The sequence below is a fragment of the Varroa destructor genome, unplaced genomic scaffold (genome assembly GCF_002443255.2).
Source record: "Varroa destructor unplaced genomic scaffold, Vdes_3.0 BEIS01000002.1, whole genome shotgun sequence".
NCBI lineage: Eukaryota > Metazoa > Arthropoda > Arachnida > Mesostigmata > Varroidae > Varroa > Varroa destructor.
Genome location: NW_019211455.1, coordinates 3,513,126 through 3,527,820, shown reverse-complemented (window position 1 = coordinate 3,527,820; position 14,695 = coordinate 3,513,126). Strand labels below are relative to the sequence as shown.

The following is a 14,695-nucleotide window of genomic DNA, read 5'->3' as shown; positions in this document are numbered from 1 at the left end:
TAGTTCCTACAGGGTGTCCAGAAATTATTGGTGGAAACGTTCCAAGGAAGATTTGTTTTATCTTTTATTGACTCGCACCGACCACCGAACAATCAATCAGCTTTCAGTATTAGCAGTGAGCAAGGCTATGTTGAGGCTGTTTGTGTTTGATTGGGTGAAAGCTGTTTCTTGGAGGCAAATTGTAGGCCATAGTCAGATTCGACAGGATTGACACGCTTCTTCTTCTCCATTTTGCAAAATATCGATTTGTCACATGGGCATTATGTGATTATCCGTTTCGTTTATGTACGCAAATCCTAAAATATCCCATGACCCATTCATTAAGCCTTTTTGCCTCTTCCTATTGATCATCGTTATACTCCACAGGCTAGCCCCATTGGCAATTTAAGACATGCATTCCCAGTAGCTATACTATTATCGCAATTCTCAGAAGGCAATTACATCATATTTAACTATCAAAGTGAATAAAATCAATACAAGTTTAGCATATTCACGAAGATAGTCAGTGATTTAGGACCTGTTTGAAACTAGCGCCAGACGGTTCTATTGATTATACAGTATCCTTCAGCGAGTGACCTGCTTAGTATGGTTCTAGCTAAGCCTCGTTCCGTAATCAATTATTTTATTTACTTTATCTACCCATTGATCGACTAGAAGATCGTGAGGATTTTTGCTAGGCATCGGTCTAACGCTTTTCGGATGCCGACGCCGGTTGCGGGGACGGTAAAATCACAAAGCTGAGGCTACGTTGTTTCATTACTTTTGCGTGTTCGGAAGGTTATCGAATATAATAACAATCATCGTAAATAAGATATTAATTTCATGCTTCGAACGATTTCATATTGGTTCATTGAGCTGGATCAGTCTGTAGAAAACAACGATATTATTAAGTAATCATTCTTGCTTTATTTAGTGCTCGCTAATCTCTCACTAAACAATAATGAAACAATAATCCAACTATATATAGATTGTTCTTTTTGTACTCAAGCGTACATACTACATACAGACCACTAGCCAACCGTAGCTGCTTGATAGTGGTGTGAGGCGGTAACGTATCGCATTATATAGGCCACCCTGTTTGCCATGTAATATTATGCTGTAGTAGCTAATGTCGAGTCCATCGCGTGGTAATCATTCAGGAAGGCGGCAAGGTAAATATCAGAACAGCCACCAAACGGTGTCGACACAGCGGCAGCGTCATTTAGTAGTATGGCTACGGCGAGATTGGTAGACAGGCATCTGTAGCATCAAAAGGGGCTGCTAGGTAGATGTGGCTACTGGCATAGCGCACAGCCGAAACAGTACTGATGCCGTTGGCAGTGGGGCAAGTAAGTAGGTATCCTAAGCAACCTAGAAGACAGTCACATGGGAAGAGGCGGTGGAAAGGATATAGGGGTATATGGTCCTCATTTCGTCTTGGCAAGGATTACGGTAAAGTCCTAGAATCAGTTAGCCCGTAGCCGTTCAGCCGTTCTGGTGGAGCAGGAACGAGCGCTGCGTCTGCTATTTCTGCTGCTTCTTCCGCTGCCCCTACCGCCCACCCTCCACCTCTTGCTGATGCTGCTTTAGGCCGTGCTGTCAAGACTCCTGGCACGACTCCTTGGAAAGGCCGGCTATCCGCCGTGGTCGATGGCCTGTCCCAGTTTGATCCTATAACCAATCGCTTACTGCAAATGGCTGGCTTGGCTAACAAAATGGGAGTACGAAATACACAGAATAGATGAGGCGGCTCGCTCGCCGGCTAAAGGTTCCCGTGATGCTACCGTTGGGGTTGGCTTTGTCGTCCACGTATTTTTAGGCTCTCCAAACACTGAACGCAACAGCTCCGAAGAACTCCAAACATTTTCTAAAATGCGTTGACTATTTCTCTAGAAGCGCTGTTGCACGGGCTGTGGACGGCTACCGAAATAGTTTTAGAGAAACCTGTGCACTTCAAACAACAAAAACGCAAAAATCCGGATTACGATTACCTCCGAAATTGTTATACTTTGTGGTGCTGATTGATGTTGACTCTAGAAACAGCTTTGCGATAGAGGATAGTGGATGTCACTTTCCTCTCCCTCCTTAATACAAACACGAATGAATGTTTCCAAGTTTTTACGCCGTCCCTATAATCTGTAATAGGTAGCAGAGGTTTTTTTTGTTTAAATAATGTCAAGATGTTTCCCATGTCTAGTATAATAAATGAATAACAAAGCTAGGCCGACAAAGCCACGCATCAACACCGTAAAACAGAAGGAGTCACCCCGTTATTACACTTAGTTGAATATAGGCTGTTAGATAAATTAGTCAAATACAGCCCATTTCTGAATACAATGAAACATTGTTAAGTGCGTCATAGACTCAATGATGAATATATTTACTACGTATGGTTAAGTAAAGAAGATACACTAGCTTTGAGCTTCACACGTAGAACCTTATATGGAGTTGAAAACTTTAAATTTCAAAGCCGACTATTTAGTAGAGTAGAAACGGTGAAATAATTAAGGCAGTGCATTTAGATTCCGTAGAAAAATGAAGGGAAGTTAATTCTAAGCGTTAAGCTAATCTGCGTAGATGTATTGAGATCGGTTTCAACCACGTCGCTTGACGCTCCCTCAGTTCACATTCGATTGTTTAAGATATTACTGCTTCAAGGACAGAAATGAGCTGCCAATAGTCATACGCCAAGCCAAATGGCATGGGGCTCTGACTTGAAAACGTTTGCTCCCTGAACCCTAATACGTTCTAGTAGTTGTCGATTTTTCATACATCCGATTCTCGGATTCTCAGCAAGTATAATGTTTTTAAAGCTGGGACCAGCTGGCATCCGTTTTTGCTTACTGAGTGTATACGGAAAAATGCGTACACTCATATAACTGAATTTTTTATTTCAAGAAGTATACAATACTTTTGATGCATCGAGAGCAATGTGCTGTAGCCGATCGAGAGCCTCTCTCTGATGCGCTAGCTGTGCACCCAATTGCAAAAAGATATATACTGAGCGTTCGCAGCAACAGGTACTATCATACTTTAAGAGAAGTTGTCTTTGTTTCCTTTGCCCATACTCTTCCCGGCCAGGGGCTGCACAGCATCTTTTGAGCTGGAAGCCCAGTTTAGCAGGTAAATTAACTTCAAACAAGGATTTTGTCTTTATTCAAGCCGCCGAACCAACCCTTTGAATTGATCAGACCCCTACAGAGTTTTTCGATTATCTGTAGATAGAAAATTTCCCGTTGAATCCCTGGTCGTATATTTCTCCTAATTTTCTGCGTTAGTCTTAGGCTTTCCGCACACCCTCAAGTTACTAAGCTAAACAAGCTTACTTTGCTTAGCTTACCGCACACAGTTTGAGATTATTACTTTTTCGGTAATTGATCGTTTGCACACCACCTATAGGCAATCCATACATCAAACTATCCATTCTCTTACAAAGGTGTTACTTATTTTTTACACAAATTGTTATGAAACCGACGCCTATAAAGAACAGCCATCTATAGATTTTGGCATATGAGGCCAGGATCAAGTGGGAAAATATATAGATCCAGACAGTAGCTTATCCTCCTAGCCATTGCCAGGAAAAGCTATCTACATATTCGTACTGGTACACCTTATTGTTGTATTCCCTAACCCCTATTGATATATGGTCAATTTGCCTTTTGCTCGGTCTGAAAGCGGTTGAGAAAAATAATTGAAGTGCAATAATACGGGAAGTATCGCCATACCCGTACAGCATTGTATAAGGCTAGCCGCTCACGAATCTACTGGTTAAGCCTCTAAGACCCGTGCGCCCGACCCACACCGAAGCGATCACCCCACATACAAAGGACAAAGGTAATCTGGGCTGACTAGATGCAATGTAATCTATGTGAAGCCCCATTATGCCACGTGCCAGTTCCAGCACTATGGCCGAGCATGCCATGCTGATCAGTGTGACGCTCCTTTCAACTGGTCACGTGACGAAGGCAAAGGCGGCATTTCCCATGTGCACACATATTTGGGGTTCACTAATATATTGCAACACACAGACTGCCGTATGAACCGACTATCACGGAAACCAACAACAGACTCCGTCTTTGATATAAACCCTTGTCTTCTGTTTAGCGGTGGTTGCATGACTTCGAGGATCGGGTTCTGGCATTTCGATAGAGTCAGGACAGAGGTGACTGCAGAAGCAACAGCTATAGAGACATCAACGGCACTACGATTCCGAGTACCGTTCCTTTGCTGCTAAGGAGTCATTTAACGTCAGCCTCGTGTACATGCATGGCCTGGAGCGACTCACTTACATGGTCATAAATATATCGACCCAAATGCACGGTTAGAGCGGCAGGCCAATCACCCGTCGTCCCGAAGATGCTTCCAGGAGTTCATGCCCGCCTTCAGTACAAGCAACACACTTAGGGTTAGCAGTGAGGCAGCTTTCATTAAGCTAGCAGCTTCAACGCAAGCATCGTCAACGACATCATCAAAAACAACATACCTAAATACATAGATCGCAGACGAAGGAAAAAGCAGAAAAAGATCACTGGGGCCTGCCTGGCTCGTCTTATGTATGTTTGCTGCCGTATATTTTTCGTCTCTTGGTGGGCTTAAGTAGAGTCTCCAGTGCTACTACCGTACACCCTGGCCTACGAAGGAACCAGTCGCCTAGCTCATCTCACTTTCACGCGAGGGGGGAGCTGTGATGAATGAGTCTTTGTTGTTGTCCTTACCGTCGTTACATGTCGCAGCCGGCAATCGAGGCATCAGCAGAACTTCGGTGAGCAGTAGCGACAATGGCGGATTTCATGCAGAAGGCTGGAGTTGCCCATTGCCCTGATTTTCTACTCTTGTCTATATTCATCCATTTACCCCCTCTCCATCACACGCTCCACACCCACGATGACCCAGGGTGTCGCCCTCAACGGAAAGCTCACTTGTGCGCCTGCCAGGACAACAAGCCAATGATCATGCTATAGGATGGCAGTCTATTTTAATAACTACTCAACTGCTCTTGTTCAGTTGAGTCCTCAGATTTTGCCTCCAGGTAGAGCATATGTCGGTGCACGTATCACAGTACTGGGTGGCTATGTCCACCTACTTTCTCGTAGGCAGAATTGCCCTGACACTAATCGAGTTCGTTGCTGGCTCTTTTTCATACTTCCAGGCTTACAAAGGAAAGTATTAGCTATCACTAATGAGCCTCGATACGACAATTGTATTAAGCTTATACAGGTGCTGCTGTGATTCGGTCATTCACACTCAAGTTATTGATTATTGTATCAGATATAGTAACATGCGGCATTACCTGCGTCTACTGGACGTAACATTTAAGAGTCAAGCCTGCAGTAAAGACTGTCTTTTCGTTTTATTTAGTCTTTCTTAGTAGTATACTGTTAAAACCTGTGTCAGTGCCAGTCCTTTGGCCAAAGATTTATTATTCTAAAGCTGAAGCTAGTGATCTTTTAGATAGCACTCAGGCTATAGAGGTAGTTGAGTTTTACAACATTCTAATATAAAGTTCCACCACCGAACTTTCTAACGTGTTTAAAGGCTGGCCGACAGTGTCCTACATGACTAGCGAATTCAGCTTTTTGGTGAGCTGCTTCTATGATAGGACACCGAACGTCTCGTTTTATGCACGAATCGAAACAAATGCTGAATTGAACGCCCTGTTCCACACGAATCGCACTACAGATAAAGCAGTTTCATATTCAAAAGCCAGGCGATGGTAAACAGTTCGAAGGGGAAAAGTTTATTTTCAAGTTCTCTAAACCCAAGCACAGAAGTGTAAATACGACGGTGGAAAGTCCCACGCACGAAATCTCATTACGCGTATTATAAAACCTAGTCAAGCTATATACGAAGCCCTAAAATCCACACAAGATGTCAATTTTCATTTTCCACCTATTCGCTAGCTAATGGTAAAAGTTAGCTTATCAGGTATCATTGCTTTGAATTGAACAGGACTCCCACATAAACACCTCGTGTTGTGGTGCTTTGCATGATTCGTAAGCACTCTAAGTGCTTGCTCAAAGTACTATTTCAGAGAGTACGCCCTCATAGCCATAACCCGTATTATGAAATATCCCATATCAATGCACTCAAACACACTAATTTCAAATAGGCATAGCGATTCATTGTGGGCGTACGCGGTCCACTAGTGACTTCCATAATATCGTTTTCTGTATGAGTTTCCGCAGGCTATTAGTTAAACAATGTAATCTGTTAAATAAAAGAACAGGCAGTGTTTATCACATAAAGTAGAGAAGGTATTACGCTGTATTGCCCCACGAAATCGTCACTGTCGGTGGCGACGTCAACGACACACATAAAATATACTAGGAATGTTTATGATCCCGTTCGGTTAAGTGTCGGTTACCTTGTTGAATTATATTTACATAGAAAGGATGGCTTCAACAGTACAGCTCTGCCAAAGAAGAACTGCGGGAAATCACATTTTGTGCGGAAAATAATTCAATATCCTATTGTACACGTTTATACATTATGTACAAGTAATTTTTATTGTGAAATGTGCGTAAATTAACGTCAACGGAGCCGAGACGTACATTGCTTCGATATAGAATGTTTCGACTTAGCAATCATATATTTATTATAACAACATGATAATTATGCTATCTTAGCTTTGTGCACCTTTTGTTCATATCATGCTTGAAATTGGGTCGTTTAAATAAGAAAGCTGGCACCAATGCCACCCCTTACGCCCCTTGAATAATAAATAATTTAAAAGTAAAAATAGAACATCGATATTGGGAACGCACGGACACGCTAAAAGGCATGCGGTGGTGGCTTGGTGCTACGCAGGTACCGTTTCAAGAGTATATCGAGAGCTGAGTATCCTTATCGCAACGCGTTTAAAAATTAAAATAACAATGGGCCTCTTCCAAAGAAAATATTATCAATGTCCTATTAATTCTGCTAATGATAATTTATAGAAGTACTAAGAAAAATCGTTATATGTTCAGAATTTTCAATTAGTAAACTTAGAACGGCACGCAATTGAGACTCAGTGCGGCGATTGCGCAAGGTTCTCCTGGACCATTTCTCCTGGGCACAGCAAAAACAGCATCCCTATATTCTTTTCAACTCGGAAATTGTTCTGAACAGATTCAGGCTTTCCTAATCCATTTGTTGTTCGTATTCTATGGCTCTACGATAGATGACTATAATGTGTCGCGAACGTCTTTAGCAAAAAAGGCAGAGCAAAAAATAGCCACAATGCACTAAACATTTACCGAGCCAATGAATTTGACCGGTCAAATGATAACGTCGATATCTTTCGAGGGAAAACGTTCAAACGGCAAAGAACTCTCTATCAAGATTTTAGGCTTAAGGCAAACGCGACGCCTTCCAGCTCGGTAATTATTGATTATAATCTGTTCTTTACAATGGGAAATTATGTGCCAATAAAAGGATATAACCTATTTACTTTATAATTCTATTTGTCTGTACAACGTAACATCATGGAAGGGTTAATCGGAAGGGTGTCTATCACATATCCGCTGTGCATTCTGAAGAGCAACCCACACGCAATGCGCACACCGGTCAAGGTATAAGGTCAACGATTCTACCACAAAGACGGAGATATTTTAACGCATTTGTCTACTGCATGTACTTTTTGCGAGCTAGCGCTTAACGTCCATCACCGTAACACATAATATAGCTAGCTATACGTACGTGCTCGGCTCGCCTCTTGAATAAAGACAGATCGTTTGGTACTCACTTTATAACTGACCAACTAACACGTTATTGATCTACTACGGTTTAGTCGCCCTGATCATATGGCAGGGCTAAAAATCGCTTACCTATAGACCTAACGTTGTTCCAATGAGCATTTAGTGCATCAGCTATATAGACTGAGATTTCTATATATACCTAGCCACATGACGTTGCATACCACTGTTCGTCGTCAATCCCTGCTTTTGAACGTAGGCTCACGGTTAGTATGGCCTATAGTACAGGAATGGAGCTGATGAACCTAGCAGCCAGTAGTTCTAGATAGCAGGGATGCTGGCCATTAACAGAAACGTGACAAACCGTAGCTCACTTAAGTGAACGCATCGTTGCCGTGTCAGCATTGTCAAACGCATGTCAGCAGCATTAGTCGGAGTGCACCAGCGCGCACCCGAAAAAGGTTTGTTGTCGCCTGGCCAAGGGGCGGTAGGTTTGCAATCCTGTTTGTGTACTGCTACAGGATCATGGAATATAGCTCAGCTAGTTGTGCACCTATAACTGCTACAACACCACGGCTTGGTCATCTAATTGTTCTTGTTGCTTTTATAAGTCGTTGTGCTTTTGTTAAACATACATTACTCGAGTATAGTATTCACCTTCCATATACTGGACACAGAGGTTCTAAGCCTCTGAAATTGTCCTCGATCGGCGCCTAGATCCAAGCCCTCGCCCGGTCTGCTGACTCCGCTCGTCGGTTTATTCGTTATATTTAGTGCAAATACAAAGAAATACAATTGGCCGACTGACTAGTCAGATACGGAAGCATGGACCTTCTAGCGAACACACGTGATTTCGACAGAGAGGACGGTGGCCACGGCGGTAATAGCGCCTGCGATGACATGTTAGCGCGACCCGTGTTGTTATCGTGCATATATCGCACAATCGAACATCTAATGAAGTCAGCTAGCGTCAGCGGGAAAAAGGCCGAAAGATGAGCCCGTGGTGGGCTGTTCGTCTATGGCACCACTCATATAAACGCCGGCGGGCGAAAGGGAGACCGCAGCGAGTGAGGATAGCTGCTATTGCGGTGTGATGGGACTGGACTCTGGCCTCCGACCGTTTTGGCTTGACGACGCGGCCTGGCCATGCGGCCTGGCCATGTCCAGACGGCCCAAGCACACCATGGGGAATTTTACACGTATGGATGTATCCATATATATAGATATGGAAAGCAATACTACCGGTATTACCAGCATGCGCAGACGCAGAGCGGGTTCCGTTGAGCGTACGGTTTACCAGTGCTAGCTGGACAGGCAGACTCGTAGCCTAACCTCCCGTCTGCCGCAGTGCAATGTAAACAAGGCCCGAAGGGAGCTTGGCAAACCTAGAGAGCGCCAGTTTAGCAGACGACATCGTCTCAGCGAAGTTTACCATCAGTTAATCGAGCCAGTAATCCAGCCAACTTTAGCTATAGATAACAATGGAGAACGGCGATAAAGCTTTGCATTCGCGTTGAAAAACACGCATTTTACACAGTCGATAACAATTATCACTACTGTTGTGGACAATACAATTTGTTCGTCACATTTGTTTTGCCAATAAGCAATAATAACATGAAAAAAAACACTGCTATGTATGAGAAAAGCGAAACGATATCAGCAATATTGCATTAAATGGTAAATATAGCTACCTGGACTGAGCTAGACACATCTGTATCGCACACACCAACACACAATGGATTAATTATACGCGCGAAACAACTGTTAATTACTGAACTGCATACAGAGTGAAAACCAAACTACCTAAATTTCAATGTCGATCAACTTAATTCTCTCTCCATTGTTTGAATAAATTTTCGGCGAACCTCTCAGAAACGCTCATAGTTTAGAACTAATTATGAAACGTGTTTAGGACAAAGTTAACGGAATTTCGTAAGTTGGAAAAAAAACAAACTTCTATCGTCGGGCAAGCGGACAGGTCTCATCCGCAAAATGATCTCAACTGTTCATTGCTACTTACTGATGTCCAATGAGGTCCTGATCCTTGGCATGGGCCCGCTCGAGTTGAGTTGATCCCACAAACAACATTGCGCAGAAGAGTAGATGTGGTAACGGCGACAATCGTAGTGGTTTCCGTGGTCGTGGTTGCAGTGACGGCGGACATTTTTGTGATGGACGACACCTTAATCTTCGACTATTATTCGGTCGTGGCGCTCGCATCGTCAATGAGTCTGAGGTATTGTTAGTACGATGATCACAGCACGTATTTGTTTTCGCAATTTCAGTAGGAGTGATGCTGCTTGCAGAACTTGTTAATGTATCTGCAGTATTTGTTTGATTTATTTTCTGTTTTGTGGCTAACGAAGATAGCGATGCTGCCGTGGAGTTGGGCACTGATCTTGATATCGATATGATCGACGGCATGAGTACAGACACCGAGGACAACTGAGGAAACTTTTGGGGGCTACAACGATTCGCATTACATCGCTGCTGGGATCGGCTGTACTGGTTATTTCTTCCTTTTAATAGGATCAGGCTCGGCCCCGCAGCTGCCTTTCTTTTCCGGCCCCCATAGCCAAGGTGGGGTCGGGCGCGCGGCCGGCGTCGCACGTTTGAACCGCTGATGTTGACGCCGATCTGTTCGCTCTCGAGTAGTGAACGATCGCTCCTCTCGTCGTCGTGTGCTTTAAGGGGGGGGCCTGAGCCTCGAGCCTCTAGTAGCGACATCCGCCGAATTTTCATCGTCGCCGGACGTCTCTATAGCGTCTCCTGCTGTTTCAACTGCACTCGTGCAGTTGTTGCTACCGACGAAAATGACAGCGTAGCGGAGTCTGCTCTGTGGGTAGGCTACAGGCGAGCTACGGTATCTAATCGTAAGCACGGTACTAACTAAGTACTGAGCACGGTACTAAGTCACGATAATAACTATGGTAATGCTAGTTCGTACAAGAAATGCGCAGTGAACAATGCCGCGTCTGCGAAATGGTACAACGAACGCTTAACACCGTTAGGTGACAACGGCGATGATTTCAAGTTCTGCTGCGTACGCACGCAGAACTGGCACTACGGACGCACAAGTAACTCCTAGAAAACTACGATGACGTACGTGTTACGAAGATCCACTCCGTCCGAAGCACTCTACTGCTTTCTGAGAATTTCTGAATAACAAATCTGGCAAACGTTAAGCCGAAAGCACCACATCATAGGCTACCATCTCTGAACTTGACTTATGTACAGGTAAACGAATCACGTACTGTAGCCGGGCTGATGATGGTACGATCTCATAGACAAAGACATTCAATGCTTAGTTGACGTTGTTCAGTGTTGGCGCATTGATTTCATGACGTACAGAAAGTTAAACGTGGGAAGGAGGGGCGGGAACAGATACTTGTTCTACATGGAAACAACGCAATCGGTAGCAACCGCAAGTAGAATTCGAATTTTCGTTATCTAACTTCAGTCCTTTCTGGACTTTGGTTGTGGTTCTTCGGTTCTGTTCCAAGTTACCAACTTCTTTCTTCTTTAGTTTTCTTGGCCTCTCTAATAGTTGTATGCTGTGTTTAGTTTATAACTGGCATACAAATGAAATGAAATGAAGATATTCTGCTGAACGGCTTAATCTCATACTTAATCTTGACTCCGATCTCTGATCTACTTTCTTAATTAGTCATCTACTGGCTATCATCGTCTGGCGACCAGGAGCAGTCGCGTTGCGTGTGGTTTAGCACCGTTGTCGATCAGGCTGACTTCATAGCGAAATAGAGTTGATGCAACAAACCCAGACCATTTTCCTGGCGCTGAATAAGCTGCGACTTAGCCAATAACCCGAGAGGAGGACAGCACTGGATTTAGATCCTGTTATCGCTGAACGGTTGATCTCGCCGTCGGAGGATGACAGAAACAATTATTTCGCAATTTAGTTTTCCTCCTTGCTTTGTTTACCCCTGTAGCAGGATTTTTTGTGCGACTGCTTCGCCGTTGCAACTCCAAGCTGTAACCCCCCTCCCCGCTTCTTCGGTACTCGCTGTGCGAGATACATGAGCAATTGGAAGTAAAAGGAAGTAAAAAAACAAACAAAAACTGTCTTTGTCTATTTTTGCTTTTTCGAGCAGTCTCGGCTTTCCTTCAATATACTAATCTCTTCCTTTTTCCACAGAAACGTTTGTTTGCTACTTTTCCCTAAACCAGCTTCGCGTTCTTACATCAACACCGAAAGCTGGGCCACCCTGATATCGACATACCAGAGCTAACTTTCGGCTACCGATTTGATTTTGAACCAAGAAAAGGTGAAATTTACTGATCAGAGCTGATACCTTCTGGTTGACTGGTCCTTTATTACTTAACAACAATCGGCGGCGTTCCTCCACGTCTAAAGTATTCGACCTTTTTATGTTGTCGATAGCCTTTAACTTATGGCGGGAACCTGGAGTGGACGGGTGAACGGCAATAATGAAGAAGATTAGGTTGAACTACTCTACGGAACGAGCAGGACGACTGAAAAACGCTAATTGTCACAGAAGTGATCTGAGTTACGTTAGTCGCTTGAGAAAATGGTCTCTGCACAAAACTTAAATAGTTGAAAACTGATGATCAAGTTCCACTATAAGCTGTGAAGCGCACGGCGCGCGACTGCTCACATGATCATTGCACTAACGTTAATAGTGACAGTATTGCATCGATGGCTATTTTACATTGTTGGTAGCCGGTGGCTTGCTCGAATTATCATAACGGGAAAACGCTAGACGACGGCGATCGACGGCGGGATGACTGAATCATCAACAATAGAAATGACGACAGAAATCGTCCGCTGCTTTACTGCTTGCGACACGTTTATTGCCACTGCTGTCGTGTTTTTCTTTATTAATGAACACTTTCATACGTTCGTATAACAAAGTGACTTTCAAGTCTAGCGACCCTTTAACCGTCAGACGATGCACTATATGCGCTTGCTTCTCGCATGAACGAAGCTACAAGGATGACTATTGCCACTGGTAACGCTATTTGTTGAAAAGATGATCACTCCACGCGGGACACTTGAGCGTTTCTGTTGCTGAAATTGGTCTCGTAGTAGGGAAACAATGAACCGCACCTGTACAGCGTGTGGACTGCGTCGATAGCTCCTGCTTATACCCCGTTATCTCCGGATAACAATTTTTCACTGCGCGGTTTCCTCTCCAGGACGTATCAGCTGCAGCAACCGGTTACAGGTGTAGTAGTCTCGTTGCAATATGGTTCTCGATCGTTGTTGAGCTGGTTCTCGTGGAGAGGTACTCTTTCGTTCGATACTAGGCACAGTTTCTACGAGGAGTCGTTGCCTCTAGTACATCGGTCGCGGTTAAACCCGCTCGTAGTTGTCGATATTTTTGTTGTTTATTGTAGCCTGGGCCGAGTTGTCGAGGGCCCCTACCGCACCGGCTGCCGCTGGTCCGCTGACTGGCTAAATAGATTAGTTTTCCAAGAGGGAGTTCCCAAAATAAATAAATAAACGGTACTGTTCGGTAAGATCGTGTGTTCCACCAAGTGGGCAACGACTTTTACTTTTTTGCCTACCCGTCGCCAAGTTCACTTCGTTTTTGAATTGTTCGTCTATTGCTACTCTCTCCTGTTGTCAAGCGGCTCAAAAAACCTCTCTGGTTACGATTTCTCAGCTTTTCTCTTAGCCTGTAAGTCGCATAGACAATCACGTTAGTCGCATGGCTGGTTTGCGGTACACACATCAGCAGTGTGTAATAGTAGAGTAATATTGCAATAGGACAGAACCGGCAAACGTCACTGCTGTGCTTTCTAAGGACTCCTATTAGCATAAGTAGGCCAGTCGTCACACTGTCGTTCTATGATCAACGGCCCCGCCGCCAGCAGCAGCACGCTGGCGCCCGTAGGAGCCTTGCCGCAGGTTTTTTCGCACTAGCACCTTTTACAGGCCACCACGGCTCGCCAGCTCTGTTTCAGGCGTTAACTACCGCACTCGAAGCCACCATCGGGCGTTCTGTTCGGATCGGTCCGACTTGCCTCTGTACCAGCACCGACCGACCGACCGACCGACCGACCGACCGACCGTTCGTGCGTCTCGGCCGTGTGGTGTCTCGAGATTCTCGCAGCAGCAGCCGCTACTGTCGTCGTTCTCTTAGAGTGCGCGCGCTTTTGTTCGCGGCCAACAGCAGCAGACAGCTCAAAGTTATCAACAACCAACGGCTCAACGCAGCCAGCCGGGCAAACAGGCCATAGCAGCAGGATAGGAACAGCGGCAGCGGCGGCGGCAGCAGCAGCACTCTGGCCTGCAAAAGGCGGGAACGAGGACAGAGGGCGCCCTGACCTACGCGGCAGCGGCCGTGTCAGCCGCGACAGAAGCGTTGCCACAGCTTTTAACACATAGCCGACAGGCGAGTCGGACGCTGCTGGCGTTGCTCGTCGCCGCGCTGCTGCTGCTGCTGATGAAGATGGTGGTGTTGTTGTATAGGCACACCGCCAAAACAGACAGACTTAGTTATGATGGCAGGGGTACAATGTCTTCACAGAACCGCACCAGCAGTACGACTGTACAACGGCAAGCTCATCGGGAACGTAGTACACACACATTCAGTCAGCCTGCACGCAGGCAAACTCACATATGCATGCACACGCGCGCACCCACATCGAAAGAATGATGAGGGCACAACATGCCCCCCACCATTGTTACCTAGTGCAGCCCAAGTGAGCCTATCCTGCAGGCAACTTATCTTCCACCGGCGACAACCAAGCACAATTCCACGAAGCCCCGACAGCCAACGAGACATTCTCCTTCCATTTGCCTCAACCGCCGCCGCCAGCGTTGCCGCTTGTGCGTCTATCCTCTATCGGTTGCGCGCGCAGACCCGCCAAGCCCTCTGGCAAGCAAACGTGCGATAGCCTTCCTGTACTCGGTAGTCCCTGCTTGCCTCTTCCTCCTGTCTTATGCCCCCGCCCTCGACTAGCCTCAGTTCGACAGCGAACTTTAGCCCTCTATCTGCCTAGCTAGCTCCATCCAATCCAGTTCGCCATGGTTCCGTGGCTGTCACCCAGAC

General features: G+C 45.3%; 1 protein-coding gene across 4 annotated transcripts in view; it reads right to left on the bottom strand.

Moving 5' to 3' along the window:
• stj (voltage-dependent calcium channel subunit straightjacket) overlaps nucleotides 1-14,426 on the bottom strand; it is a 76,666-nt gene extending 62,240 nt beyond the window's left edge. For 2 of the 4 annotated variants that reach the window (XM_022790108.2, XM_022790109.2), the window contains exon 1: nucleotides 9,676-14,420. In XM_022790108.2, the coding sequence (XP_022645843.1) occupies nucleotides 9,676-10,397 (722 nt within the window). In that variant the 5' untranslated portion in view covers nucleotides 10,398-14,420. Of the gene's footprint in view, nucleotides 1-9,675 lie in introns of all 4 variants that reach the window. The other 2 variants (XM_086981740.1, XM_022790110.2) reach the window with 2 other exon arrangements.
• Nucleotides 14,427-14,695: the final 269 nt, after the last annotated feature.